The sequence below is a fragment of the Martes martes genome (assembly GCF_963455335.1).
Source record: "Martes martes genome assembly, chromosome: 7".
Classification (NCBI taxonomy): Eukaryota; Metazoa; Chordata; class Mammalia; order Carnivora; family Mustelidae; genus Martes; species Martes martes.
Window position 1 is genome coordinate 46,380,789 of NC_137894.1, and position 24,275 is coordinate 46,405,063.

Consider the following 24,275-nt stretch of genomic DNA (forward strand, 5'->3'; position numbering starts at 1 on the left):
ATGGCTCAGAGTGCATGTGCTCTGGGTCACAGCTGAACCCTGCCACCTGTTCGCAGCGTGTCCTTAGACATGTTACTTAACTCACAGAAGCCTCCCTTTCCTCACCTGTAAATCCATGACAAAAATTGCCAGGGACTTCACACAGTCATTGTGAGGATTCAGCAAGATGATAGGAATGTCCATCCCTCAGGGTGGTGGGCAGACAAAGCAAGATAAGGCAGGAAAGTGCTCAACACAGATAATACATGTAAAACTTCTAATGGCTGCCCAGTGTCTAACAGGTGCCCCCCACCATTATTATTGACCGCAGGGCTTCACCTCCTGCACTAGGCACTGGGGACATGTCCTCCCTCACTGTGGAGGGGGAGATAGGAGGAGCCAGACCCACACACAGAATGGACACCCTGCCTTTGTTAAACACTCGGGGGATGGGCGGTGCTCAGGCAACCCTTCCAGTCCTTATAGAGACAGTGGATCCTCCGAGAAAAAGCACCAGCCCGACGGTGGGGTGAGCTGAATGTCACGGGGGACGGTCCCAGCTCAGCAGGGGTGTCCTGGGCCTAGCAAGTCTGGCAGTGAGACCTTGAATCAACTCCAAGTCTCTAGGGTGAAGTGTGTGCCCCTGGTTTCATGGCTGGGCAGTTTAACACGCTTAACTTGCCAACATGCTAATGAGGGACCAGATTAATCTTGTAGAGCTGGGCTTCATTAGCCGGGGGAGGTCTTCCACTGGGTTTTATGGTGGAGGGATGTAATTAACAAGGACCCCACCCGAAGCACTAATCTAGCTGAGAAATTCTCCCTAAGTGGTCACTGGGGACCGGGGCGTGTTTCTGGAATGACACAGACTACATCTGTCCATGTGTCATTGGCAGCGGAGCTCAGGTGGGCAAGCCAAGAAGGCACTCGGTCTCATGGGGTGTTGCCCACAAGGCCTCCTCTCTAGGGGCTGGAGAAGCCGCAGGGGCCCCCAGACCTCACTTTAGTTATAGGGTCAGTCTCTGTCCTCCCATTAAAGGATCACCTCGGCAGACAGCCAGCTCACTGCAGGCTCCGTTCAGAGTATTTTCATATTCCAAATTCACTGATGTCGGGGAGGTCTAGAAAATTAGAGGATTTGGGACCCAGGAAACTATTTGTCATCCACACCTCCAGTGAGCCTGATGTGCACTAAATTTGTGAGGAGCTGTTCCCGCAAAGCCAGAGGTATCAACAAGAAAAGACCATAATTGACCTTTACAGTCCTGAAAGCCCTTTCATGACACTGGCACCCTGATCCTCCGGCGAGGCTGGAAGGCCAGGGTAATTATTCTTCCCACTCCACAGAGGTGGAAGCAAACTCAAAGTGATTCAGACGCTTCCCCCAAATCATTACAGCGAGCAGGTGGCGAGATCCAGACTGGAATGAACCAAACCAACGTCTTCTCATGACAGATCTCATGTTCCTCCCACTTGACCTAAAAGGGGCACAGTGCAGCACTGCCTTCTGCTCCTGCCCCGACTCTGGAGAGACACCTGTAGGGCACCCAGTCCCTGGTGATCATGCCAGTGGGGGCACAGTCCCTCTGCTTCCGCAGCCCATCCCTGCAGGGCCTGAAGCTGCCCAGGTGGGGTGGGTGCCTCGCCTTGCCCTGCCCTGGGGCCTGGACACTCCCCCTCGCAAGCATGGAGCACAGACAGCCCCACTCGCCTGTCCTCTCCCATCTGCCTCCCCCACTGGGCCCTCATCTTAATTTTATTCATTTGATTTATTAACATCTAAGTGGCAGAGTCGTCCTGGTCAGCACAGCCAATCAATTCCAGGGTTTAATTCGGTTTTTCCTGATTGGGTCTCTGGTCACTATCTCTCTGCTCACCAAAATCAATACTTTAACCTTGGACTTCAAAGTCAGGCTGTCTGCAGGGCCTTGGCCCATTCCCCACAGACTAGTGCTGCAGCCTGAATGCAGCCAGCCCTTCTGCCGAGGCCCTGGGCTGCATTTCCCCCGGTAACCCTCCCACCCACCCTGGCCAGGAGCCACAGAGTCCCCTCACCGGTCCTCCATGGGGCTGATGGCCCGCTGCCCGCACAGGTGAGCCACCGCACTGACGCCAAACCGGGGGGACCAGGCAAGACGTCCCCGTTTTGGAGAAAAGCACATCTGGACCACAGTCCCTCACTGCCCCCCGCCTGGCTGTGGGCGGGCACTGAGCCCCTCTGTGCCTCTACTTCCTTGTCTGTAAAATGTCCATTTTACAAGGGAGGGACAAGAGTTCCTTGTGAACTATCAGACAGCATCACTTAAGTCAAGCTCCTCCACCTAGAGCTCCCACGGCCCTGAGTGTAGACAGAATCGCCATTGCTTGGTCCTGTTCCAGCACCTGCGCTGTTTCCCCAGCTGGACTGTGGGCCTTCGGCGGGCAGCTTCGTACCTCCCGACTGCTTTTGTCCCAACGGTACCAAGCCCCTGGGAGAGGGCCTCAGGGAACGCCCAGCCATCTGAGACCCACATCTTACCTCTCCCAGTGGCTGCACACGTTGGGGTCCTCGGGGTTCAGGGACAGGGCAGTTTGCAGGAGGGAGAAGACAATGAACTCTGTCACAGAGAGTGCCATCCTGGGCCCTGTGGGGGGGGACAAAGGAAGCAGCATCATGAATCAGACCGTTTTCCCAAGCATCTGCTCACCACTGAGACTTCTCACATGAGGCGGTAAAACAGACTTGCTAAACAGACTAAGTTTGCCCCCAACGTCATGTAATGAGTGTTTGATATTTCACACTTGTGGGCTCTGACTACACTTCACCAGTTCTGAGTAACCGGGGAGTGGGAAGCCTGAGTCAGGGAAAAGTTGATATTCTAGGCCAGGGCTTCTGAAAGTTTGTTGGCTCGTGGACCGCTTTCAGAATTTCACGCAAGTTCAAGAACTTCTCTCCAAAAAAATGCCCACATGCGTGACGTTTGGCTGTAAGATCAGGGGTAAGTAAGTCCCTGTAAGTCCCTGTAAGTCCCCAGGCCCCCAGGCCCAGGCTGGGACCAATAACTCCTGACCTTTTTTTTTTTTTTTTAAAGATTTTATTTATTTGACAGAGACATAGTGAGAGAGAGAACATAAGCAGGGGGAGTGGGAGAGGGAGAAGCAGGCTTCCCGTGGAGCAGGGAGCCCCGTGTAGGGCCCGATCCCAGGACCCTGAGATCATGACCTGAGCCGAAGGCAGACGCTTAATGACTGAGCCACCCAGGCACCCCACTCCTGACCTTTAAATGCAGGGTCTTCCCCTGGGCCCCTTCCCCCTCAGCTCTCATGTGCTTTGCACATCCACTTTCCCAGCCCCATCCCGACTCCTTCCTGCAACAAAGAAAGGGAAGAAGGGTGTCTGGCATGGCCGGGGGCGGGGGGGGGGGTAGGCGGGGAGCTGAGCTGGGAAAACCCTTCCAGGCTACCCAAAAGGCCAGCGGACCTGGCTGTTCCTGCTGCTATGGGATATCCACTGCTGACACCCCGCTTGATGCACACATCACTCCCACGGAGGGATGAAGGCCTGCTGGGGGGCTTCGAGGAAGCATAACCCCCAGGCTCCTTCCTGCCCTAGCACTCCAGGGCTCCGTGGTCCTATAGACTTAGAGAACTGTCCAAGGGTTCCCACCTGCAGAGGGTGGGGGGTCTAAGGGTAGGGGGGAGAACTAGCCCAGGAGAGCTAGAATCCGTATGTTGTCAAAAATCAGCTATAGAATGAATGAACACCATGACTCAGAAAGATAGCTCTACTTTTCATGTGTCCACAGATGCCATCAGGATTTGCTTAAAAGCTTTACTGAATTCGGAGTAGCATTTCTTCCCAATCTGCCACACTAAAAGATACAACTTCTAATAACTGGGGCCGGGATGGCATAGAAAATATTTTGACATTGGAAAGGGGTCCCCAGGCTTGAAATGGTTGAGGATCCAGTCCATTGGCCCCACGCTTGCCGACGAGGAAGGACTCACTGCACTCGGAGACAGACAGGAGTGACATGCTTGTCACACACACCCCCATCTGTACCCAGAAGGAAGCTAAATAGAGCTCCTGTCTTCGTGAAAGGTTAAATACTCTCCTCCTCGTCCCCAGTAATTTCCTCACTAAACTCTTTCTTAGCAGCTCCTTCAAAGGTAAACAAATTGTCACAAATTCTGTGTAACCGTAGGGGTCCAAATTAATGATTAATGAGGTTTTTCTGTTTGAGATCTGAAAATAATCTGGCTACATGTATTTTGAAAATCTGTTCGGAAAGAGAAAAGGAATTCTGGTGTTTCCACATCAATCCGCCAAGTCCAGGAGTACACAGGTCACGGCTCTTCATCTCCTCCCCTATTCACCCCCCCAAACAAGTCCTCGGAGATCTAAGGGGCCGCTCCACAGAAAGCGGGGCACAGCCTGGAGCCCAGTAAAGCTCCCACTAGGGCTGAGGGTGGCTCAGTCCATTCCCCTCCTTGAGGAGGAGCCACAGCCCCAGTGAGAAAGAACCTGCCCAGATTTGGCATAAAGTTTCGGGGAGAGTCAAGTGTACAATAAGCATCACCTCCAAGGTGGGGTCTGTGCAGACCCACAAGCAAATAAATTAAATAAAGGAATATGGGGCGCCTGCATGGCTCAGTGGGTTAAGCCTCTGCCTTCGGCTCAGGTCATGATCCCAGGGTCCTGGGATCAAGCCCCCCATATCGGGCTCCCTGCTTGGTAGGGAGTCTGCTTCTCCCTCTCCCTCTGCCTGCCACTCCCCCTCCTTGTGTGCTCCCTCTCTCTCTTTCTCTGTCAAATAAATAAATAAAATATTTTTAATTAATTAATTAAGGGATTAAAGGAAGAGACACAGTGCTCAGAAAGGCACAACATCAGAATGCCAGAGGGAGAGAAGGCCTCCTTCTGGTTCTCTCCATGGCCCTGTCTCATTAACTTGCCCACTCCTATAATCTCCCAGGTGGACCCCATGACCACATCTTCAAACTTATGAAGCTTAGAACATCACAGGATGAAGCCGCCTGGATTAGAAGAGAGTGTTTCTCTGGCCCCCTTTTGATCCACGGTGACAGGAGAGGGGTGGGAGATGGGAGGTAACTGGGATCCTGGCTAGAATTGGGAGATCTTTTAAAATCTTCATGCAAACCTCTTCTCTCTGCATCAGATGTAGACAGGACAGTTTGGCTGACTCTCACACCTGGATGCTGGGTGCAGAGAGGGAGAGGGGGGAAAGGGAGGTGGACGGGGAGCACGAGGACACAGGCAGCGAGGCAGCCTCACCCCTCCATCCGTGTGGCTGTGTTCAGGCCAACAGAGTGGGGGACATTCACACCCAAGCCTGGACTAACCCTGCCACCAGCAGCCACAGTTCCCCATCTGAGGCCAAGCAGCCCCTGTGGAAGCATGGGAGGGGAGCGGGGAAGAAGGACATGCAGCTTGAGGGTGGAAGGCTCCCCTGGGATTCCCTCCGCCCTCAGACTTTTTCTTGGAACCCAATCTAAAACATGCAACCTTATCACCTTCCCTTCCCTCCCCAGGCCAGACCGGTCTCTCCTGCTCCTTGTTCACATGTCTCCCCTTGCCCTCAATGCCCTGTCATCATCAACTTTGCGTGTCTGAGGACCATCAGCTAGAGGTCCAGCTCGGGCCCCCTGGCCCCTCCGCCCCTGCTGGGCTGCGCACCTGCTGGTTCTGGGTGCGCTCCACTCATACCTTCCGGTCTGGGCCACATGGCCCAGCGCTGACGGCTCTTCCCATGTCACCCCACAGGCTCTTCCAGCTCACCTACTTCATCTTGCCCACGTCACAGAACCTTCTGGAAGGTGGGGTCACGTCTAGGCCCAACCAGTCAGCTCCTTTCAGGAACTGATTTTAGAAAAAGTATTTCTACTTGTCTCAGACAATTCACTGAGCTAAGCGAAGAGGGGCCAGAGAAGAGCCACCCCCCCCATGGGGGGGCCGCTCGCCGTAAATGCAAATAAGGCTTTCCCGGGCTCTCTCTCAGAGGATGGGTCCCAAAGACACATGCTCACGAGATGACTGAGGGAAAATCGATGCCGCCACAGCGGTTATTAGGCCGACTCCATTCGGAGTGACAGAGGTTAACGTACTGGGCACCATCTGATTTAGGGCATTAATAATTAAATAAGAAAATGCCCCTGGTTTCACTTCAGAAGAAGAGAACATGTAAATAGATCCATTGGTTCCCTTCCCTCTGGTCCGTGCTCCCTGAATATTAAGGGAGTAGAATTGCCGAGGTGGAGAAATTTCCTTCCTGGTGGTGGGGTACAACTGCTCCACCGTGATGACCCCGGCCAGAGGCTAGAGGAAAGAGAAGGTGGCTAGGAGGCGAGCCTCACACCTGCCCACAAGGCATGGGCAGTCTGCACACCTGTCCCAACCTGAACCCACTGACTGAGCATTCCTGGAACACCACCGGCCTGGCCCAGGGCTGTGCTGTGGACACAAAGAAACAGCACGGGTCCGAGGCCATCTATTTGAGGAGCTCAAGCAGCAAGCGGTGAAGTCCCACCGGGGGGCTCCTGGGAGTGGACGGGACTTAAGGTGGACGGACCATGGAAACGGAGCAGGCAAAGAAAGGGCCTTTCAGGAGCAGGCAGAGTGTAAGGCCGCGCCGGGGGCAAGAAGGTGCTCGTGGTGTTGGAGGCGGCAGAGGGTTTGCACTGCAGGGCCGTGGTGGCCATGTGGGCAACTTTGGGAGGCATTTTCCGAAACAGGGTTCAGTAGGTTACTAGTCCCGTGAGATATTGATAGAAATCTCCCAAAGATTTCCACGAGTGAATTAGTCCAGGAATTGCCGTGTGCTTATTTCCTCATTTTAAATAGTACAGTGTATCTTTTTTTTTTTTTCAGTTAAAATCAATTAATGAACGTATAGTATATTATTAGTTTCAGAGGTAGATTTTGGTGATTCATCAGCTGCCTAGAACACCCAGTGTTCATTCCGTCTGGTGCCCTCCTGAATGTTCATCATCCAGATACCCCAACCCCCCCACCCTCCCCTCCAGCAACCCTCAGTCTGTTTCCTAGAGTTAAGAGTCTCTTATGGTTTGTCTCCAGTGCACCTTAACTTTAGGAGCAGAGGTCCTCAGGGTACCTGTTTGGAAAGCTCTGCTCCCCTCCATCAAGGTCAAGTGTGAAGGAAGCCCTGGTCCTGTCAATCTGCGTTCTTAGAGTTTGTATTCCTTTGTTTATCTAACACTTGAGGGCCTTCTGTGCCTGGCACGTGGTGCCCAGGGAACCTGCTCCTGGATAACTCAAGAGACCCTGACATCATAGCAAAGGATCCCTCCTCCCAGCTAGATCCTCGTTCTCGCCAGGCTGGGCCCTGCAGGCTGGGCAGACCTCAAAGAGGGCGGCCTCCTCTGAAAGCCCGTGCCTTCTGCCAGGGCCCTGGCATGACCAGCACCTGTAGAGTCCGGCCCGACCCTCTGGTGGCAGCACACACCTGACCAGACACCAGATGCTCACATCAGCCAAGATGCATAAAACTGGGGCAGAGGGCAGACAGACAAACAGATGGCCTCTGCCCTGGGGTCGGTTGTTATAACCTCACAGTCCATCTGTGCGAAAGTCTTCCCCCACCTGCTTCACTTCTACCACCTGCCTAGTCCTCCTGATTGTGCCAAAATCTTGTACACAGGAGCCTAGGCCACCCACCTGGGACCTGCTCTCTGTCTACCCCAGTCTTTTCCAGGGAGCCCTTCCTTCCCAACAAACTTGCATTGGCAGCCAGATGACAGTGGTCAGGCACGATTTTGTGGGTCCTGGGAGGTTTCACTCATACAACACTGGGCATTGATGGGTTGTTAAAGGCTTGGCTGAGAAACCAGGGTTGAGCAGAAAAGTGTGCTGGGATCGATTGGTAATGCCTGTCACAGGCACTGGGTGGGAGGGGGACACCTCTCCTACTTTGCTGAATAGTTGCTACTAGCTTTAGAAATTGCTCCTTTTCTGTAGAAACCATCTAGATGTGGCCTCAGCTCTTCCCTCTGGACCTTCAAACCTACACAGTGTTTCCCCTCCCTTGGTACTAGAACCAAGGGAGGTTCTACTAGAACACACACCACCAGGGCAGAGATGTGGGCCTGGTATGTTCACTGCTGTCCCCGGGACCCAGAGCATTGCCTGCACGAAGAGGGGGCTCAATATCCCTTGTCAACCGATTATTGACTCTACAGCCAACCACCTCCCTTGACCTCTCAGCCGTCCCCAGCTATCAGGCTCAGGCTGGTGTCAGGCCTGACGGAGGCCACCACAGATCTGTCCCAACAGCAGCTCATACGGCAGGGGGCATCCTGCGCTGCATTAACATTGCCCCGCGGAGACATCAATCTGTTGGCAACAGATACACTGAGTACGGTGACATCCTGAGAGTGATTCAAAGACTCCCGCCTGGGCCACCCGGCCAGCGGCGGGGTACATCAGCTCCAGGGACCAGAACAAGGCGGGCATTGAAGCCTCCTCAATAGTTCAAGCTGCAACTGGGGGTCGCTGTGTTCCGAGCACCTCATGAAAAGGCGCTTTTAGGCTCGGGAAGCAGCAGAGGCAAAACCCCAAACGGGGACTGATAAAGCAAACGCCTCACATCCCTCCCAGCATGTGGGGAGAAAGAAAGAGAGATTTCTATCTTCTATTTATAGAACACACATACACACAAACACACACGCTTCTCTATTTTTTTTCTGAATAAAACCAAAAAAGCCAAGTTGGCACTCACAGGGGCAAACGCCAAGGTGATCATCCCTGGCAGACCGTTCCCGTCTTCCACCCACTGATCTGGCACTGGCTCCCAGTCCCCGGGCCCCACTCTGTTTACTGGCCTTGCTGGGATCTGATGAATGTGCAATGAAAAGTGGAGCCACGATCAGCCCCGCAATTAACAGGCTTCACCCTCTGCCTTGATGAATCCTCCTGCCCTCCAGCAATCCCACCAGGGGCCGGGTTTATGTCGAAGGCTTTCTAATCTCTCTGCACTTAAAAAAGAAAAAAAAAAGTTCAAAATAAATCCACAGCTCTTAATCTCTGAAAGAGAGATTCCCTGACAGCAGGAGCACAGCAGAAATCCCCAGGGCCACCGTGGAGGCCCTGCCAGGTGCCTGCCCACGAGGATAAATCACAGGGGTTTGGAGGCACCTCCAGAGACATGGTAAACGTCCTCTTCAGAGTCTGGGCCCTGCCATCCTGATAAATTCTGCTTTCTCCTTGCCCCAGAAGCCTTGGGCTGCAAATCCTGAAAATGGCCCCACGGAAGCCTGCAGCACCCATTCATCAGGGTCAAAGACTGTCCTGTCCCCCGCTCCCTCAAGCCCTACAGAACAAGTGGCCCTGGCATCTGCCAGCCTTGGAGAGAAATCACCGCACATCTCGGAGAGGCGGGGGAGGGGAGTGTAGAATCTGCCAGGCCAATAAAGCACTCCCCCTCCTCACCCACAGTGAGCAGCCTCCGCATTCCAGGCCCTCAGCCCTCCCATTCCCAAACAGGAGGCAGCCTCCGGCCCCTCCAAAGATGGAAGGAGAAAACTCATCTGTGTTCTTAGACCATTCTATTTCTCACAAAGCGATTATCTCCAACTTTCCATTTCTCCGCAAATCAGGGCACACTCAGCTGGCCTGGCCAGCCCCGAGGCGGCCCGCCCCTCCCAATCCAGCCTCCCCAGGTCTGGCTCCGCTTCCCTCTCCCAACCCCACCCAGGGCTGCGGGATTCTCAGAACTGTGGGAGTTCCACACGCCCTAGCATGAAATCATGGCTCTGTCCATACACCCCCAAGATAAGTCAGTCACCGAGGGCCACGCACCCCCGTGGAGATTAGTCCCATTCCCGCCCACTCTGAAAAAAACATTTCTCAGACTCTAAGATGCAACCACCAGTGCCTGGATGGGAAGGAACACTGGGACAAAGTGCTGGAGAATCACCACCACTGGAAGGTCAAGGGTCCCACGGGGGCGGAGGGGAGGGATGACAGCCTGGACAACAAGCCGTGCGGTTTCAGAACTGTCACCGGGACCCGAGAGCATCAACTGTCCAACGCCTCGTCCCACAGGAGGGGACACTGTCCTCAGGTGACTGGTTCAAAATCACACGACACATGGGTGGCGGGGCTCCACGTGAGAGGAACAGTGAACCCCAACCGACACCATTCGAATCCTGACTCAACCTTTCTGGTGGCACAATCTGGATAAAATCATCTACCTGCCTTAGGGCTGAGTGTGTCACGTGGACCACACCGTGCACGACCAGCTCCACAGGGCTGTTAGGATAGTCCGTGAGTCAGCAGGTAAAGCTCTTGGCCAAGCCTGGCATCTGGCACATAGAAGGTACCCAATAAAATATTTATTTCCTCCCAACCCATATTCCCCCACCTCAAAGGTCCTTCCAACTCTCTAATCCTGACTTCTGGAATTTCTGAGGAGCTGGAGGGAAAAAATAAATATATATGTATATATTCCTTAAATACATAAATATAAATGTATATCTTTATTTTTAATATATATTTTATTTATATATTTTTCTCTATTTTTATACTTATATTTATATATGAAATATATACATAGAGAGAGATAGAAAAATCTTCTGCTGGAAAATTGAGGCTTGGGTGGGTCTGTATGGTAACTACTGGGTCAGTCTTCACCGTACAATTGTCAAGACAGGCCTCTTGTCTTGTCCACTCAGCAGATATTTATTGAACACTTGCCAGTCACCGTGGGCACAAAGATGACTCAGGCAGGCTCCTGCCTCAAGACCTTCAAACACCTGCTGGAGGGTGTGTGGGAATGGTCGTGAGAGGGCCATGGACCCAGGATGTGGCTTAATTCAAAGGGCTGAGGCCGTTCCCTGGCAGGGAGCCTCAGGCAATTGTGATGGGATATCAGAGACCTTTGCAGGAATCGATGCTTCACATCCCTGCAGGCGCCTCCCACGTTGAACCTGGCCCGTCTCCATCCCTGTTACCTCTGAATCCACTCCTGATTAGCACTGCCTGTTCTGAAGAGAGAACAACCCAGCTGCCCAGGACTCGACACAACCCCTCCTCCTGGGGTCTTCCCTCCTGAATGCCAGCTCTGTTCAGGAGCAACTCCGCTTTCCATAGGCCCCGTCCAACCCCCTCTGCCTGGTAAGGGCACTAACTTGCTGTGTGGCCCAGGAAATGTTGCTTCCCCTCTCTGAGCTTCACTCTATGCTTATCCCAAAGGCGGGGGTCCGACCACATCATCTCCTGGACCCTTCGAGCTCTACAAGTTCACCTACAATGTGTCTCCCTTCCCTGCCCTTCCCTCCCCCCTCGCATTCCTCTCTCTTACCCCATTCCCAGCCTGGGGCCTACCCCATCTCCCTACAGAAAGGAAACACACAGAGGGGTTGGAGAACTCATTTCACTCCTCTGAGCCTCCTTTTCCTCTTTGACGACATGGGCAGGATGAGAGAGCAACAGACCCTTGGGAGGATTCAGCTGTAGTCCAGTACAGGGAATGCGGAGGTCAGCAGCACTGTGATGGTCATGACCCGTAGTTCTGACCCTCTCCCTGTCCATTCCTCAGCACCCTTTTAAATAAAGACTGACTTCTTATCTCGTGCTCTATTCCCTGACTCTGACCCCTCACATCCCGGGGGCCACCTCTCCCTGGGCAGGTGCTAAAAGGAGGGCCCGGCTGTCAGCCTGCAGACATGGGCATCAGACTAGGGTGCCTCTCCGGGGTCCTTCTGGAACCTTCCACATGTATCTAGGCCAGAAGATTCTGAAGCCAGATGTCCCAACCCAACTGTCCCAAAGCCTGAAGATGCCTGTGCTTGTGCACTTGTAGTGGAAACATGCATCCATGTATTCTGAAAACAACTTGGCAATGCATAACAACCAGAACTCTACTTCTGCAATGTTTTTTTTAGAAATTGGCCGGAGTCAAGGATAGGTTCAAGAATGTCTGTTGCATCATCTCTTAATAAAGAGATGTTTGTTGTAGCGCTGAAACAACCTAAATGCCTAAATCAGCAGGGTCCTTGCTAAATAAATTCCACCATGTCTACATAACAAAATATTACACAAACATTAAAATATTGATGTGCGGGGAAAACAGGGAAGCCCATCCTCTAGAGCATTAATAGTGATCATCTTTCACGGGTGCTGGAGGGGAAGGAAGCTGTATCACAGGACTTGTGCTTCTAAGTCAGTATTTTTATTGTTATATGAGTGTTTCCTACAATAAACTTTATTACCACTATAATCAGAAAGGCAAAGATATTTTAAGATAATGTACATGGGTTCTGCAACATGGAAAGATAACCCTGATGTATTAAACCATGACAAACACGCGTTACAAAACAGCATGCGTATTAGGATCGCATTTCTATAAAATGCAGTGCGCGCGTGTATGTGGTGCGTGTGTGTGCTGAGAGTGAGCAAGACGGAAAGATGTCCGGAAGGATGTTTAAAATGTTAACATTTTAAATATCCGGGTGATGACACTGTAGGTGACTTGCTTTCTTCTCTATACTTTCCTGTATGTTCACACTTTCTATGATGAGCCGGTCTCCATTTTAAAATGTGAAACACCACAGTAAAGCCATCTTCGTATTGGAAAGTAAAAGGGCAGCGTCCTTTGGGCAGTGCCCCCACAGCCCACCTTTCCTCCAGGTCCGGATTCTCCCCCACTGCTCCTTGGGGTGCCTTTTCCCAGAGAACAGGGATTCATCAAGCTCTGAACCTGCTACCCCTCGGGACACGGGCCACTTTACGGGGCTCCCCAGGCAGCCCTGGGCGCCATCAGGCTGGGGCAAAATTGCCATTACAATTGTATGGCATGGGTCCATGCTGTGATTGTATCCATGCCGTGATTAAAAACATTATGCCATTTCAAAGACCCAAAATGATCTCACGACACAGAAAAATGGATGGATAATGTACGATTCTGTCAGCTCTATTCAGTATAATAAATGAATCAGGTATTCAGATTTTTAAAGAAATTTATTGCAGTCTTTTGTTCATGACACTGATGAATTCTGGCTCACAGCCTGGACAGGTCGGCCTGGGGCACTTCACCTCCCTCCAGGGCTTGCTCAGTCCTCTCTACCCACACAGGCTTTGCTCCACCAAAGATAACAAGAACCCCGAGCCCTGGAATCCTGATCACCTCCCGGGTCCGAATCCCACCTCCATCTCTTACCCATTGGGCGACCTTGGGTAGATCACTTGACCTCTGGGAGTCCCAGCTTCCCCCTCTGTAAAGTGGGAACAGTAAGAAAACCTACTCACAGCGTCATGAGAAGCCAAAGAGATAAGGGTTACAAGAAGTCCTGTCAACAGTAAAATGCTGGGGGAAAGTCTGGTCCCTGCCCTCCTGCTGGGGTGTGTGTGGCGGGGGGAGGGGCAGCACAAATAGTCCTGGGGCCCGGTGAGGGGGGGTTTGGTGCACAGAGAGAGAATGAGTTTATTAGGGTCCAGGGCCCAAGAACTACCTCCTTACAGTGGAGCAGATTTGCCAGAAAGGAGAGATAAGGACAAGATGAATCTCAATGAGGTGGCAGTTTGGCCCAGCCCAGGCCCTGCTGACCCACAGCCTAAGCTAGAGAGGGTTCCAAGTCTGGAACAGGAGGCCAGTCTGGCTGTGCTTCCAGATTCCAGATCTGACGATCATCTCCGCAGCCGCAGGCTTCGGTGATAAAACACAGTTCCTCTCAACCTGGGTTTCCTGGAGGAACAAGGGGCTCATTCGCCTTCCAGAACTGTAACCCCCCTTGCACTCGCTCCCCAAGGAAGGAACCACTGAGACAGCACTGCGGCAGACACAAGAAACAAAAAACAAAAAACAAAAAAACCCAAAAAACAAAAAAACAAAAAACCCATCTGTCATCTTCTAGGTTTAATCTGCAGAATGGCACACAACTCTCAGATTCATTGTGTTCCTGGCCTGATTATTCGTTGTTTATTTCAGTATTTTCCAGGAAATTGTTCATTAAGGATAAAAGCACCTGCTTACTGTAAGAGAGCATTACACAAAGACTCTGGCATGGAGGCCTGGGAAGAACATTAATTAATGAAGCGAAACTGAACAAACATGCTATAAATTTAAGGTCTAAAGAGAACTGTCTGGCGTTTAGTGGCTTACGATAGAAGGCTGCGATGAAACGTCATATTTTTAGACCCCATGGGTGTGGGGGGAAAAAAATGGGAGGGAGAAATTAGAAAAGGTGGAGAGGTAACGATCTATTTCTAGAGCAACTAAAGCCTGTGCTTCCATTAAGAGAATTATAAATCAATTCTGCTTAGTCTGGGGGCATCTACACACCGTGTGTGCGAAATTAAAAAGCTTAGCGTGTCAGAGAAGTTCCTTCTGAGGGCTCCGTGGGACCATGCCACCTGAGACACTGGGATGTGAGAGAGGCACGGCCGTGAGGAGGGAGGAGGATCTGGGCTGTGTCACAGAGTTAGGCCTAGCTGGGCACAGGCAATCCTGAGCAGCAGGGTCGGAGAGAAAATGCAGCCGAACCCCAATGAAGCAGAACCTTCAGTTAACCAGAAGCCACTGGACAGCTGGTCGTGGCCTGTGGCGCCTGTCAGGCTTGGTTCTCCTCCGTGTGTGTCCACCCTAGAGTCGTGGTTTGTGCCCCACGGAGGAGTGGGGCTGACCCCATTCGGGGCCCTCCTGAGAAACCACTGCCAGGGCTAGCTTCTGCCCTGGTAACTTACGGGCTTCGTTTCCCTCACTTCTGACCTACTCCTGACAAGAACAACACCTTTAGGAACGATGACCCTGAAATCACACAAAATCCCAATACATCCGAAGAGATGTGTTCCCACTCGATATAATCCACTCACCAAGACCAGAAGGGAAAAGGCCATGTTGCAAAAGGATCTGGGTGGCAGGCATGGGAACCCTAGAAAGGTCTTCTCGGCCTCCCTTCCAACTCATCAGAAAATTCAGAAATCTGGACAATCCCCTCCTCCAGGCAAAGTGGAGGTCGGGGGGAGGTTCCCCTCTGGCTCCAGATTCTCCAGGTCGCTCCCTGCCCTCTCCCCAGGCTGGCCCGGCCTGCGAGGAGCTGACCTCCCGTAGGCTGAATCGCCAATATGCAGAAAACAGGAAGCTTGTACCAAAGCTACAGACATCTCGTGTACCCACAAGTCTCAAAATCTGCCATGGCAGGGACTCAGTGGGGTAGGAAGAACGGGGGGCGGGCCAGAAGCCTGATAACCACGGTAGGCCTCCAACTAGGACGCATGTGTGGCTATGCCAAAAGAGGGAGAAAAGAGAAGCGAGCGGGCTGGGTGGGAGCTGGGTCTGTGGGCCTGGGACTGAGAACATGAGCCCAAGTGAGCGCTGCCCACGAAGACCACTTCCGGTGCCTTGAGAGCACTTACTAACAACACTCTGGTAACGTGCCCTGTTGAATGAGAAGTTGGATAGAGATGGAGTCAAACAGTGAACCGGGGAGCCGCTGAGGACCAACCAGAGCGGCAGACGGACAGTTCCCGAGAGCCTGCCCCACACCCGCATGGGACCCTGGGCTGGGCGCCGGGCCAATCTCACTCCATCCTTGCAGGGGCTCGGGGGAGCTGCTGTTGGGATCTCTGTTTGCACAGACTCACAGTTTGGAGGTGAATGAACTAGATCTGAATTCAGGACTACCCGCTCGCCCGTCACCATGCTTCTAAGTATGGCTTTGCTCTTCAGGCTCAGAGCCTGTGTGTGTGTGTGCGTGTGTGTGTGTGTGTGCATGCCACGTGCGGTGTGCTGAGGGAGGGATGGGCCATCTCTGGACCAGAGCCTCCTCCACACTCACTATATTTGGGCAGAGGAAGGGAGGAGAGGACAGTATGACGACAGAAGGACAGGCCTGTGCTCCCTGAGTGACCTCCTGCCTCCTCGGTGCTTCATTAGCTAAGAGGAAGTCTTTATTAGCTGGAGTTCCTCACCTGAACCACAGAACCCAGAAAATGATTTCCGGGACTATTTCCTCAACTTTTCCAAGGATGGTACATAATACATATCATTCTAGATGCACAGGACAAAAGTTGATCCAGTAGACACAGTGGATGTCATGGGGCATTAGGGCTGAATTCTCTCTGGAATGCGGCTGAGAAAGTGCTAGATGGTCTCTAAGTTTCCTAAGACTCCGACATCAAGAGATGGGTGGGGGGGGCTGCGGACCTCCTCTGTAGGAACCGGGCAGGGGGATGTTCCTGAGCACAACCAGGGGTACAGATGAGGAAGCCAGAGACCCTGGACCAGATTATCTTACTTTACAATATATCCTCCAAGTGTCTTCTCTTGTGTCATCCCTTAGCCCAACTACCTTCTTTAAATGTGCCAATCTTGCCTCAGCTGTGCCTTGAGGACTCAAGAAAGAGGTTGGGGATGGGCCTTGCATGGGATGAGCCCCACCCACTCCCACTCTTCCCTTCGGGCTAGTTCGGGTGCGGGTGGCGGCAGTAACTGGCAAGAGATCTGAATGGGATCCCCAGCTGTGCATAGGACTCCCCTGCGTCTCCCCAGCCCTCCGAGGATGAGGGTTTATTCTGTTACCGAACAGGCCACTGCCCAGGCCAGGCAGAGAAGTGGTTTGTGCCCCACAAATGAAAGCAGGACCCACCCCATGCAGAGCTCCGCCTGGAAAAATCTTCTAATAACCTTGAAAGGTGAGGACACTGTGAGCCCTTGTTAACACCCCACCCCGCGCCCCGGGGCTGGGATGCTTCCCGAGGGGACTGGGAAGGGGCCAAGCCTGCATGGGATTCAGCAGCAACCTCGGCATGCCCGTCAGGAAACACCTGGCCTAGCAGTAGCCGTGGGAACATCGAGAAGGGCGTATGTAGACAGAACAGGCGCGTGTCAGCCTCTGGATCACTCCATAGAGTGAAGATGAGGCTCAAATCACCCCGAGGGGAAAAGGCAGAGACGACATTTATTTCAACCCAGCTCCACCCACTGCAGAGCGATCATGAAGGCCTAATGGGAGAGCTGGGCCTGTATGTGTCGCGGCACGTGAACGCGGGAGCCAGGACGGCCGCCCACCTGGCACACCGGCTGGGGGGGATGTTGGGGGGGGGTACGGAATCTGCTGACGGGGTGCCTGTGGGCTCTGAACGTGGCCTGAGCCACGCACCCAGCCGAGGGCCGGGATCAACAGGCCAGGGACAAAGAAACCCAGAAACCAGGCCTCTCAGCAGGTCTGGTAGGTCTGTGTGACCCTGAATGAGCCACCAGACCCCTCTTGGGCTGTCTCCTGAGAGGGAGAAGCTAGAATCACTTCTCAAGTGGGTGGGCTCACCTGAGGAGAGGACATGGGCTTACGGCCCTGACTTTGAGCTTTCTAGCACTACCTACCAGCTATGGGACCGTGGGAAGACTCTTAAAGGCTTCTCTGGACCTCCGTTTCCCCATTTATAAAAGGAGGCTGAGCAACAGTTCTGTTGTTTTAGAGCTGAACCTGGACTCTCACTAAGGTCGCTTACAGCTCGAAAAGGTTCCACAGTGATTCCCTGTAGCAAGAAGAGGTGAGAGGGAAGAGGGGTTCCCTCCTGGTGACCTCATCCACTGGCCCAGCGCCAGTATCAATAAATGTTTGATAACTGGCCAGTGACTGAATCAACAAATCAACGAACAGGCCTCTTTCTGCGTGAGAGAAGTGAGGCCAAAAGAAAAGAGACTTGCCCAAGGTCACAGAACAGATGGCAGAGCTGACCCCATGTCCAGCTCCCCTCCCACTCCACCATGCCACAGGAAAGGGAAGGGAGACCCTTGAGCAGAGCCCCTTGTGGTGGGGGTGGGGGCCCAAGGCCCAGGTAGCCTAGGGGCAGGGGAACAGGCAGGGGAACAGGGGAACGCTGGATGCTGGGTACCCTGAATTTGCCAGCCCCACAACGAACCCCAGTGTCTGCTGACTTTCTAGCCCGTTCTAACCCTGTTCCCGAGGGGTCTTCCTCTTCTTGGGTACAGAGAGGACTGCCAGTGGCTGGCTGGCGTCTCTCCCTGCCACCTCCACCTGCCTTCCCGGCGGGTGTTTCTTTTCCTCCTCCAAACAGGGGCACAGAGGAGGCAACTAACTAGAGAGGCAGAGTGGGAGGCTGCGGGAAAGCTTTCCTCTCTACCCTGCCTTCCCGGGGGCCCTCAGAAACTATTTCCACCAGCCCTCTCGCCCCAGGACTGACAAACAGCTTCTGCAGAATCTCCCGGTCTTAAATATCCTTACTTTCTTGTGGGTTTCTTACAAAGCACATTCTCAGCTATGTTCTCATTTGCTCCTAGAAGGACCTACTGGAAATGAGGGCCCTGAGATGGGACTCGGGGTAGGGGGTGAGGAGGGGCCCAAGGTTTCAGTAGCAGAGTGGGGACCAGATGGCATAGAGACAGCAGGCTGACACTTGTCCAGAGGCGGCAACCTCACCCTTTCCTGTGGCATCTCCTCTGTCCTTGAGGCAGAAATCAGGCTGCCCCCATCACAGAGCTCAGGGCAAGGGCTGAGGCTCCCCTGGTGGGAGGCAAGTGGTGGAGGGTCCCCTCTGGGAAGGACATCTAGCTCCCCTCTTCCAACACATACACACACTAAGCAGTGGTACCCACCCTAGCTGCGCGTTAGAATCATGTAGGAACATTCTAAAATCCATGCTTGGGACCTCACTCCAAGCCAATGAGAACCAAATGTATGTGGCTAGAACTTGGACATCAGTATTTTTTTTTTTTTTTAAGATTCTCAGATGGTTCTACTGAGCTGCCAGGGTTGAGAATGACCCACTAGGACCCCCTGGGAGCAGGCAGGGGCTGTGGTCTCATCAAGAGGAAAGCCCACCAGGTGGGTGACGATGTCCTTTCTCTGTCTCTTTCTCCATGGCCTGGGTACCTCCTCCCCGCTGGTACTCTGCGTCTGCCTGGACTCCCAGGGCACCCCCACCCTATCAAAGTGTCTATGGGGGTCAGAAGCAGGGGACTACTAAGCTGTTAGTGCGGCTGTCCGACACCTTCGAGAAGCTAGCCAGGCCAGGTGAATGGAAAGAGCAAAGCCGCTGTACCAGGAATGCCTGTCAACCCCTCCCATAGCACATCTGTATGGCAACGGACACAGGACAGAGGGCCTTGTAGCTCCCCCACCCACCATAGGGCTGGTACGAGGGCCCTGGGCACCAATCCACCCCATGCAAGCCCAGTCACAGATGGTCAATGAGAAAACCTTACCCGGCATTCCCATGGGCATGTGTGTGCCCTAGAACCTGCGGCCGATCCCATTTGTGGGACAACACTGCCATCCCTCCCTCCACATCCCATCTACTCCACCACTCTTTATGGGGCACCCCAGTGTGCCAGGCACTAAGGCTACAGCAGCAAACATAGCAGACACCGTTTCTCCCCACAGAGCACAGCCACATGGCAGGTGCTATAGTCCCCACTGTACGGGCTCAAAGAAGAGTGTGGCCTACCTGTCACTGGGCAGCGGCTGAGCCAACCCAGGCCCTCCCGTAGGGTGAGCCCTACTGCATAACTCCCCAGGCCCCTTTGCCCAATCCCAGTGAAAAGCAGCGGAAACCCTCTTGCATGAATGGGAGAGCAGTGCTCACTGGAGGAGGTTAGAGCCAAGCAAGGGCCCCTCCTGTCCCTGAGCCCAGAGGTCCCTGCGCCCCGAGGTCCCTGCGTTTGCCCGTGTCTTGCCCTCCGTCCCACCCCCTCCTCTAATGAAAACTCTGAAAGCTGGAATGAAATTCACCTTAATAAGAGCTCGTTAGAAATATGCTAATGGGGAGGAAGCTGATATCATTGCCCTGAAACCCCAAAGGGAAAAAGAGATGAAAAAAATTCAATATTGAGTTTTGTCTCATTTCAAAGCCTCTTTCAAAGTGGCCATAAATCTTCTGTGTGACGCGACATAACGAGTTGCTGCCAGCGGCTCGGGTGTTAATAATTAGCCGTTGCCAGGTGCTGAATGCATTTGACTTTCCAGTCCTCTCTACAGGAAGAGAGAGAAAGGGAAGGTGCAAACTGAGTCCAATGCGTGGGCTGACCCATCCACACAGCCTGCCCACCTGTGCGCCCTGGCCAGGGCAGACCTCGTGGCTGAGAGAGGCTGCAGAACGTGCCAGAAGAAGAAAGCTTGGGAATCATCAACGCCCACCTTGAACCCCAGCCTAGGGGGACGCGTCAAAGTCCACTAGGTGTGTGGCTCTGGGACAAGTCCCTAATGTGACCAAGCCTCAGTGTCTATCTAGGAGACTGGCAAAGAGCACATGTCCCGCGCTGGGTCCCTGGGAGGATCGTGCATCGGTTGGCTGGCGTACCGTGTAGCAGTGTAGAAAACACGCTCTGGAGTCAGCTGGTGTGAATCAAGAACCAGCTCTGTTAATTACTAGCTGAGTGACTTTGGACAAATGACTTAATCTCACAGAGGCTCTGTTTCCTCATCTGCAAATGGAGATGGTAATTGTATCCATTGTGAAAATTAAATGAGGTAATTATACACAGTATCTGATACACTGTAAGAACTCAACAAATACAGCTACTGTCACCATTGGGCACACAGTAAAGGATAGCTACTGTTCACACTGCTGCCTCCTTCGGTTCCCCCATACCCCTCTTATTGCCACTGATTTAAAACATAAACAACACCACCAACAATAAAAACCAAAAAAAAAAAAAAAAAAAAAAAAAAAAGCCTGGGTGTTGTCTCTTATCCTTTTTTGTTTCTAATTTGCTGGGCAACTTTGGGAAATTGACTTGACCTCTCTGATCTTAACTATCCAGTCCGCAAAGTGAGGATGCTGATGCCTGCTTTGATCATCTGTGGAGTGGTTACAAAGATCAAAAAGATGACACTCGTGAAAGTGCTTTGGAAGGTAAAATGAATGACACAGGTGTGGGGAATTATCATTATTGGCCTCCAATAGGAAGGTTGTTCTAGATATCCTGGATGGCCTCCCTTCCTCAGGCAGCAAGGGACAGTCCTCAGAGGTAGAGGCTCCATTTCTTCAGACGAAAGTGACAGCAAATTATAGCCTTTAATTCCTACCAATATCTAACTGAAGTTCTTCCTTCTGGCTTTTGAGAAGACGCATGTCCTGTTCTGCCCTTGGGAGAGATAACGACAAGCCAACATTCACCATTTGAATGGGAGTTCATTTCCAGTAAGACGTGGCTGGTAAGTGGTCGTACAGTACGTGGCCCCATTTGGTGCGTGCCAAGTGCCCCCTGCCACTAGGGTCTCTACCCTATCCAATGGGAGATGTCCACTGACTGTATCAATGTCAAGTTGCTATCAAACTGCTTCCTTTCAATTTCTGTACTCATGTCTCTGAGACCCGACAGTGCGGAGGCTGCCATCGCTCCACGGAGCATGCTTTAAGTAGCTGGAAGACAGTGAGCACAGAGGAACCAGATGGGGTTCTCTGCCCTGCTCCTGTTTTTTCACAAAGATCAGCACCTTCTCAAGGAATATCAAGTCTCCTTCTCACACCCCCTTGCCCTCTCCTTGCCCACTTCCTCTGCCTTTGTTTTGTCTAACTACTTCCTCTGGGTTCCCATACTGCTCCCACCTGAAAACTCACAGAAAGTCCCACTCGTGAAACCATTCTTGCCAAGGCAGGCATATTGGGGATGCCCTTCCTGACATGGGATTCAGGATGGATGGTGTCTGTGTTAGAGCTGCAGTGTCCCGGGATTGTCCCCTAAGCCTCTTCAGCTGCCAATGAGACTCAACGGTGAACCTCAGTCATCTCACCTATTCCAAAGTCCCAGTCTAACACTGACTTCCCCAATCCCCCACTTCCCATAGCCTAGGCCTTAACAATCTGGCTCCTTCCCCAGTCCCTGTTCCAAAATTCTGACTTATGGCCCCTCTCCAACTGGCACCTTACATGAAGACCCAGCCCAGGGTTCTTGCCAGCCTCCTCCCAAGGAGCAAAGCCTCACCCTTCATCAATCGTTTGCGCAACACAGAAGCATGTAGAACGTGTCAGACATTAGGCAAGGACCTGGATCCAGAACATGTCAAGTCAGATGCTAACAGGAAAGAAAGAACCATTTGTAACTGGAAGTTCCAGTACCTGTGAGAAGACCAACTCCAAGGGCACTGTCAAGAGATCTGGGAAGGGGCACAAAGGTGGAGACTTGAAAGAGGCTGAGTTAGCCAGGTAGGGCAGGAGTGAGAAAGAGGAAGTAAAACCGGCTCTTCTGGCTGGAGGAGAGTTTGAGGCAGTCGGGGTGCAGGCTGAGCTGGTGAAGGGTCAGGCCCCAGAACATGACTGGCCTTTGAGTTTATCCCAAGATAAATGGGCAACCATTGCAAGGTCTTAAGTAAGGGATCTATCTGGCCAACATTGTATTTTTTTTCTTCCTTCCTTCCTTCCTTTAAAGATTTTATTTATTTATCTGACAGAAAGAGAGAGAGCACAAGAAGGGCGAGCAGCAGGCAGACAGCGAGAAAGAAGCAGGCTCCCCGCTGAGCAGGAAGCCTGACATGGGGCTCAATGCCAGGACCCTGGGATTACAACCTCAGCTGAAGGCAGAACTGACTAAGCCGCCCAGGCACCCTGGCCAGGGTTGTACTTTCAAAAGATCCTTTTCTGATTAAGAGGGAAAAAAAAAGTAGACGTGAATGCTCATTAATAGGGAAATAAAAATTTTAAATGACGGATGGATATCCACACCATGGAATATTTGGCGGCCATTAAAAGGAATGAATGAGAGCAACACTGGTTGAGTTGGATGGATTGTCAGAGGGTAGTGGGAAAGGAAGAAGTCAGAAAAGATTCTATTTATTTATTTGACAGAGATCAAAAGTAGGCAGAAAGGCAGGCAGAGAGAGAGAGGAGGAAGCAGGCTCCCCGCTGAGCAGAGAGCCCGACGTGGGGCTCGATCCCAGGATCCGGGGATCATGACCTGAGCTGAAGGCAGAGGCTTTAACCCACTGAGCCACCCAGGCTCCCCCATCCTGTTTTCTAAAGCAAACCATCCGCATGCGCACACACATACCTGTCTGTACATGGTTAGAGTTGTAAGACATGGAAGGATACAGAACGGGCTGTGGGGAGGGATTCCCTGAGAGCGCAAGGGTGAGCACATGATGTGGGGTAACACGGAAGAGGGAGGCAAGTTAAAAAAAAGAAAAATCGAAGAACAAGGTAAAAAAATAAATATGATGTGATCGCATTTATATGAAATTATTTATGTGGAGACCTTTGGGTCTCAGCTTATCTGCCCCTTCCTTTGACCAGTGCTCCCTTGGCAGTAACCCCAGAATGTAAAAAGAAAAGTAAGCAATTTCCCACTGGCTGAGACACAGAGAAGAGGGATCAGCTGGGCTGGGACTGGGCAGGCAGGATGGTGCTAGTGGGGCAGGGTAGGGCTGCTACCGTGAGCCTGGGGCACAGCGTCCCTCTGTGGGCAAATCCCCAGATTGCTCTAGCTGACGCCGCGCCCACCCCAGGGACTGGCAGCCCTTCAGCCAGTGTCCCCAAACCCATTTCACCCCCCGGCAGCCTGGCGGTCTCTCCACATCCGTGCTGTCCCAGCTGTTACTAAGGGTGGGACTGGCGAGTGGAAGGGGGAGTGGGCAGGGTTGGGGCCAGGTCCCAGGTCCCTGGTCACAATCTCCACACACATCCCCACCCGCCCCCTGGGATGTGGGAAAGACCACTCATGAGGAGGAAAGGCAGATGTGCAGGACAGAAGGAAGTGGAGCGTCCATGCGGTAGCTCTCTCGGGCCCCTCTGCTCCCCTCTGCCCTCAGCTCTCACTCACAGACCCTTTCCCACCCCTCATCTCCCTTTCCAAATAACCACAACCACGTGCTAAAAGCTCACGAAACTCTCCAGAAACACTCCAGAAGCCACTTTGGAAAAACCGGCCCTGGCATCATCTACACAGGCTGGATTCCTGATTCTGCCTGGCTGGGTGAGCTTGATGGTCGCTTGATCTCTCTGATCCTCTGTTCCCCCATCTGTAAAGTGGGGGTATTAACAGGACCCACTTCAACAGGTCTCTGTGAGGCCTGAATGAGTCAGTCCAGCCTGGGGAGGAGTTGTTTTTCACTGTTATTAGTGGCGGTGACCGTGGGTCTCTCCAGGCTAAGTCTAACTTCCCACCCCCGTCCCCACCCCCAGGCCCCCTGGTGCGCTGGACAGACCACACCTCCCAGGAGCACCACTCAGAGCGCCCCCCACTAGGGTTCAGACAAAACACTGAGTGGAAAGCCGACTGTCACACAATTACAAAGGTTAATTGCAGGATTCAGCAACGAGAGGGAGAGAGCTTGGCCCCCTCATAAATACAGCTGATTAAAAAACAAGCATCATTTTGTAATTA

At 52.6% G+C, this 24,275-nt stretch overlaps 1 protein-coding gene across 23 annotated transcripts in view; it reads right to left on the reverse strand.

Moving 5' to 3' along the window:
• The window catches only part of MEGF11 (multiple EGF like domains 11), a 336,966-nt gene that overhangs the window by 218,157 nt on the left and 94,534 nt on the right, over positions 1 to 24,275 (reverse strand). For 19 of the 23 annotated variants that reach the window (XR_013967194.1, XR_013967195.1, XR_013967196.1 and 16 more), the window contains exons 1-2: positions 5,657 to 5,772; positions 2,498 to 2,603 (exon numbers count right to left, since the gene is read on the reverse strand). Coding sequence is in view for 20 of the 23 variants with exons in the window: in XM_080809561.1 (XP_080665687.1) it covers positions 2,498 to 2,603; positions 5,657 to 5,705 (155 nt within the window). In the remaining 3 variants the exon portion in view is untranslated. Of the gene's footprint in view, positions 1 to 2,497; positions 2,604 to 5,656; positions 6,016 to 24,275 lie in introns of those variants that run through there. The other 4 variants (XM_080809553.1, XM_080809558.1, XM_080809552.1 and 1 more) reach the window with 3 other exon arrangements.